Raw genomic sequence first — 6,678 nt, forward strand, 5'->3', positions numbered from 1 at the left:
CTTTACTACCACCATCGTAGGAGGAAATAGAAGCTAGAATTGTGCTGCCTTTCCTGCTTGTCTGTAGAATGTAGCAATAGACAGATCACATTTCCTCTTCCCGCTGAAGCGTGTGTTGCATCGTGTTGAGATTGTTAGCTGATAGCACCCCGATCGCCCTCATGATGACACACACGCGTTTGAGGAAGGAATCGCTGAAATTGCTTCATTATGGTGGTGTGAGCGACTTCGATTGGAAGAGAGGTGAAAAAAAAACATCGATAACGTTTTAATGGATACATTAAAAAGAATTCTCGAGGAATAATTGAGCAGTAAAGTAAAATTGATTCATGCATTTGGTTAAATTGACAATAAACTTGACCCTATTAGACCAGACTAATAGTGTAGCTAGCACCGTACGATTCCAGAACAAGACCGGTCATCGACCAAATCCAAACCAAACCACCAACAGAGAGGATTTTGTTGACGATTTTTAAACTTGTTAAAGCATCTCTTTGTGATTGTTACTAACGAATCAATCTTATTTATAACTACGGGTAACTAACACGGCCCAAAATTTCCATGCTTAAGGCAAAAAGGAAAATATATATTACACTCATACCACTGAACATGAGATAACAAAAAGCACGTTAATCTGACAGAGGAGATATATTCAAGCGCAGTATTGTTGTACTACACACCCTCATCATCTCTTCCCCTATCAAAACTCACACACCACGCTGCTCTCTTCCGGTTGACACGACCACAGCAACTTCCTTAAACACAACACCATCATCTTCGTGCCTTTACAAATCTTTCCTATCGCTTCTTCAGCCTATGGCTACATCATTCCTTCCCAAAACCATGTATCGTATCGTACTGCTAAAAATATCCTTCCCAGCGTGTGTTACAAAGGGCCGAGGGAAGAAATACCGACCCCTAAGCGCTACTCACTTCACCCGCACGCACACACACATCCATAAACTATGCCCCCGATGACGCCACGGGCCATGCAAGACACAGCAACAACTGAAACTATTTTGTCGCTCCCCCATTCTGGAAAACAGTCCTCGTGGTGTACACTGCAATTGCCATTCTTCTCAAGCTCTTTTGCGGGTGTAGGTGATTATATATGTGTGCTCGCCTCGTCACATAATTTTTCCCACTCTGCCGACCCTCCCCCTTTTACCCGAACCACGCTTAACTACGATCCATTCACATCATCACTCTCGCAAGTGACTCTGCGCAATGATTAGTGTCCCATCTTTGGCTCAACAATTCGACCACCACACACAAAAGTCACCACCACTCTCTGTTGCAGGAAAAGAGACGAGCGAATGGGAAGCAAACAGACAACCGCCGCCAGATCCTGATAAGGAGAATGTCTCTCCCTCACCTCCTCGGTCATGTGTTATACATATTGATGATTTACGCAATTGAAGAGCATTCGTTAGGGTTTGTGTTTGTGCAGAAAAAAAAACCCCGAGACACAGCGAGCAAGAAACTAGGTTATCGATAACTGCACAACAAAGCAGCACAATTCATATTACACGGCGTTTGTCGTCTCACTCATTTGTGAGTGGCGTTCGTTTTTTTTTTTTTTGCTATCATCGCGCAATCAAGGTGGGAGTTATTGGTGGCATGAGGAACAGAGAAAGAGACAAAGACAGAGAGAGAGAGAGTAAGATATTACAAAGATCACGTTGAACACTCATTAATGCGCTGGAACTTCCTAACCCCATTCAAACAGCGTAAAACGTGATCTCCTCCGTAGAATTGGCGTCGAGTGCATATGTGTGTGTGTGTGGGAGAGGCCTCTTCCTTAGGCTCAGAAATAGAAATCTCAATTACCTGTTCCGAACTACGCGGAATGAATAATTAGACAAACCACAAATTGTCGTCCCCACACATTCAAACACACGAATTGATTCGTTTCACGCGGTTATCAAACACGCTTCGCTTCGTCGAGCGTACCTTAGAATATCTCAATAAAAGCAACATTGTGTCGGGAATACATCCACCTCCAACACACGGCAAAGTGCAGTGGCGGAACTCACACTGTGCTTCCCCCTTATCCCCTATAGATAAACATCGCATGTAGGGACCGAGACGGACGATGGAGGTTTCATTTACGGCAGGCGTGACCGCGCTGGGGGCCGCCAAAAAGGGTTGCCAAAAATTATCGCACGTTCAATAAAATGTTGGGAGGCGATAGCTTTCACTGGAACACACGTCGTCGATGTGTCACCGACGCATTCGACGCAGTTCCCCTTCTCAACAGGGTGGTAGTAAGGTGCTCTGGGACCGATACCAACGGGGCAGGTCTATTTTGAGTTCAGTTGTTACCTGCCTGCTTCTTTCTCCACTTGAGAACGTTCATTTTCACTCTCATTTTCACTCTCGCTGACACTTCCGCAGGTGATATCTTGCCGCGGTGACATATCATTTATCAACAAACCTTCCCCTCCCCCAGCTTCACCCTCCAGATGCAGGAACTCCGTTGCACATATGTTTAATTAACACCAGACCCTCGGTAGTCGCCACACCCTGAAGTCGCGTTATCAAACCAGAGCCCAGCGTCAGGACGGTAAATATGATGGAGGATTTACGGTTCGGAGGGACGCATGTGTATTAAATGGGGCCAACAATCTTACTTCGATCTAGGTTATACTTAGCACCTCAAACATTCAGTTCAATGTTTAATCACAGTTCTATTCTTGAGGCACAAAGTTACTTCGAAGGAAGTACAGTTCTTTTCATCTATTTTGGAAATGTCTCGTTAGGAATAGATGGACAAGGTGTGTCTCCGCCGCTCTCTCTACCTAATTATGGGTGTGAAACTATCCCATCGATAGAAGGAACATTCCCGATAACCATTTGCTCAAACAGGTGTGGTAAAGGAAGGTATGTTACTGCTGGACCAAAGCTGGACCTTTAAAGACATCAAGAATTCAAACCAAAATTCCAACCATCTGACACTCACCAACACTGCCACCGTGACGCACCGTGAGCGTGTGTGAATTGCAGCAGTTGATGCTGAACGCAGAAAGTATTTCAAGGCCCACTTAGCACTTAGTTTTAAAGCGACACACACACGGGATGTGTACGTCCATAAAGCGCGCGCGTGAACTGACAGCTGGAAGGTAACCTCATTCTCGGCAGGCTGTGACGTCCGATCGGGCGGCTGTAATGTGTACACCTTTGTACCCCACACCCTGTGCCACAAAGAAGCCGTCGTTGGGGCCGTGTCCCAATTTCTCAATCAGTCGCGCGATTCGTCTTGCTCTTCGTCCGAAAAAAAAAAAAACGTTCACATCAGCGGTTTGTCGGCGCGAAGGAAATAAGATGAGTACCTCTCTTATCAGCCACAGTGTGTGTCGATTGGTGATTCCCCGTTTCTCTCTCTCTGGGCGATCAACCTTCACCTTACAATTTCCGCAAAGGCCCGGTGCGGGCAGGAGCATGAGAAGGCCAATAGGAATCGATCGATCCGGCGCTATTTTTAAGCGTTGCCCTCGGGGGATTTTGTGTGTGTGTGTGTGTGTGTGTGTCTGTTGCTGTTTGCTGTTTCTGCCATCTCTGGCTCGATTTGTTAAACAACGCGCGGGACACCACCGACTTGCCGTGGGGAATCTTCCCAAAGGGTCGACTATTTGGCACAGTTTATCGGTCGCTGTTGGCTATTTCGGTGACGTCATGCTGCTGCCGTATTGTATTGGGAAGATTCATTACGCAGGAGCAGATTAGATCAGAAGGAAATTGGAATAAAACAAACAAACCCCTCATTTGCGTCGTTTGCCGATTCTGAGACGACAGAGAGAAAAAAGCGTAATTTGATAGCGTCATAAGTAAAGAGCGCAGTGCCCTGTATAATGACTGTAATGGACACGGCTGTGGGAGATAAAGTCAAGCGGGAGCAGATTGATCACTTTTATCTTGAACTTTCTGTACCCGTGCCGTAACTGAGCGTAATTAAAACAACAATAATCAATAATGCGTGCGCCTCCAAACAATTGGATGAATTTGTTCTTGTGAGCTGTGAAGAATGAGTTGCTCGGCAACCGTAATGGAAGTTATTGGAGCAGTAGGCTGTCATATTTACCCAAGAAGTCTTTCCCAACTAATGGGAACTAGGCAATGCGTCATCAGGGAGTAAAGACAACTTTGAAATACTTCCATAAGAAGACATAGATCATGAAATTAGATCATTGTTGGGACAACTGGTTGAGCTCTGGACAAACTTAGCATGACAACTACTTGTTTGAGTCTAAAGAGACAACATTTTGGATCAATATGACACAGAAGTTCACATGCTTTGCCTGATTGCCTGAGCTTGATTGGACACTTGCAATTGCAGATCTATTTCTATGACTTTACGTCTTTTAGTCTGTAATAAATAGACTTCAGCGATTAAATCAAACTTTACTCTCGGTTTAGAGCTACATTTTCCAGTCAAGCTACTGTTTAGGTAGTTCCCAAATTTCTTGAAGTATCTCTACTCCTAATAGACTGAACAGCACTAGCAAATGCTTACTAGATGCTCCGAGTCCCGGATGATCTTCTATTTGCTGGTTGGATTAAACGAGTGAATTGCAATTACGAACTTATCAATTCCAAGACTTTGCCCAGGAATTGGAGCATCCAAAATTTAACTCAGCAAACCACACAACGTAGATTGATTGCCCCGACCGGGACAGAGAGAGATTGATTTCTTGATTGGAGGTTTAGGGCTCTGCCAATCTCGACACCCCTGGGGCGCACACATGACATTGAAACAGCAACAAACTAGCCAAACGCGCCCCACCAATGCTAATCCCTTATCAGTTTCCAGCAAACAGAAGTAACCGTGCAAGGGGACGAACAAGCTTAGTCACAGACTTGCAGCGGAATTAGGTTTGCCAAGGACGAAAGTTATCAACGGGACATTCGCAGAAAAAAGAAAAGGAACGATGGAGATGGGAAGAAGAAAACGTCATAATAAATGGATCATTTCAATCAATCGTCTCCATACATTACACACACACGTTCACACTTACCATACGACACCGAACGCGCCGTAACCGATTGGCCGGTCCGGCTGGACATCCTGCGGGACGGCCGGCGGCTGGAAGTAGGGTGCGGCCGCGGCCAGGATGGCGCCCTGCGGCGCACCGCCAGCTCCTCCTTGTACCAGCGACATCGAGACACTCATGGAGACCCCCCGTGATTGCCTGGCAGGGCCACCGACAGCCGCCATTCAGCCGTTGCGCATAACCCGGGCCGCCTTCCACCGATCCCACGCCTTACACGCACCGGTGGAGATGAGTTAAGGGGAGGGGGCGGGGGAGAAGATGCTCACACACACACACACACACTCGCGCTCGCTGTTACGGGCGCTTCTACGCGATGACTCCGTGAAAAACCCCGGAAAATGTACCGCGCGGAACACAATGCGGAACGCGCGAAAAACTCACTCCGCTCTCACTCTTTCGCTCTCTTTCTCTTTCACTCTAAGCACAGCACAACAATAGCAATGAGGGAGGGGCGCGCCAAAGGGTTTGTTGCCTTTGTGTGTTTTCCCCTTCGCGACTTGGGCGGCCACACACGCGGCACGCACAAATGGAAACTTTCTTTCACACACACAAACACAATATTGCACAACCACACTCGCACACGCACACACACACACACGCAAGCACGCACTTCCGGAAATGTTGTAGCAGCAGGCTGCTTCTTGAACGGCTTTGCTTGCTAGGCGTTTGTTTCTATCTTTGTCTCACTTCTTCAACACACACACACACACAGGCTGCCTGCTGAGATTCGGAGAAAAGGGAAAAGGGATTATTTTTTTTTTTTGAAAACGCTTTTTTGCGTGTTATCTATTACGTGGAAGGATTTATATGCGTTTTTTCACAGAAATGATAAAAACACACACACACACACACACACACACACATACGCACAGCGAGTTTGAAGATAAATATCTTTTACTACACTTTTCCCCCCCCCAAAAACGTCGAGGAAGTGCACGATGCTTGCAATGGAGTGCAACAAAATGGACACTTTTGCTTCGATGCGTTTTTGTGTGTGTTGCTTGGATGTTTGGAAGGAATTCTTTGCTTCTACTTCTTCTTCTTCTTCTTTGCACTTTCGCTTCGCACCTTTAATTTGTGCACAAATTTCGCGATGCAGGTTTACCCCCACACGCATGTGTTTGTGTGTGTGTATTAATAATCAAGGTTAAGAAAGAATGGAAGCGTGAAGAAGCACAACCAGAACGGAACAATAGAGAACCATGGCAGCTCACGCATGATTTACCACGCGGGCGCATGCACACACACACACACATACACACAGAACAGAAAGGGAATAATTGCAATGGCATTGACTGATGAAATTTTGCACTCAAGATGCGTGTGCTGTTCTGAGTCACCGCGGTCCATCGCCACAGCAGCAGCAGCAACAACTCAATAATACACTGTCGATGATGATGACGATGACGACAGTGAAGAGGATAGCAGATATATACAACACGCGCAGGTAAGTTTTAATTTACACAATCGTCATCGCCTCCTGGGTCGTGTTATTTGTTATTGTAATTGAGCACTTGAGCGGCGGTTTGGTGCCCCCCTTTCTTTGCGCAGGAAACTAATTTCCGCTACCGGGAGCGCAAACACACCGACGACCCCAAGCGTGTTCCTTCCAACACATATATGTATC

The 6,678-nt window shown here is 46.3% G+C and overlaps 1 protein-coding gene across 3 annotated transcripts in view; it reads right to left on the bottom strand.

Moving 5' to 3' along the window:
• The window catches only part of LOC121591738 (serine/threonine-protein kinase NLK), a 77,919-nt gene extending 72,574 nt beyond the window's left edge, over nt 1-5,345 (bottom strand). For all 3 annotated transcript variants that reach the window (XM_041912615.1, XM_041912612.1, XM_041912613.1), the window contains exon 1: nt 5,016-5,345. In XM_041912615.1, the coding sequence (XP_041768549.1) occupies nt 5,016-5,215 (200 nt within the window). In that variant the 5' untranslated portion in view covers nt 5,216-5,345. The remainder of the gene's footprint in view (nt 1-5,015) is intronic.
• Between the last annotated feature and the right edge of the window lie 1,333 nt (nt 5,346-6,678).

This window comes from Anopheles merus, chromosome 2L, assembly GCF_017562075.2.
Source record: "Anopheles merus strain MAF chromosome 2L, AmerM5.1, whole genome shotgun sequence".
Lineage (NCBI taxonomy): Eukaryota > Metazoa > Arthropoda > Insecta > Diptera > Culicidae > Anopheles > Anopheles merus.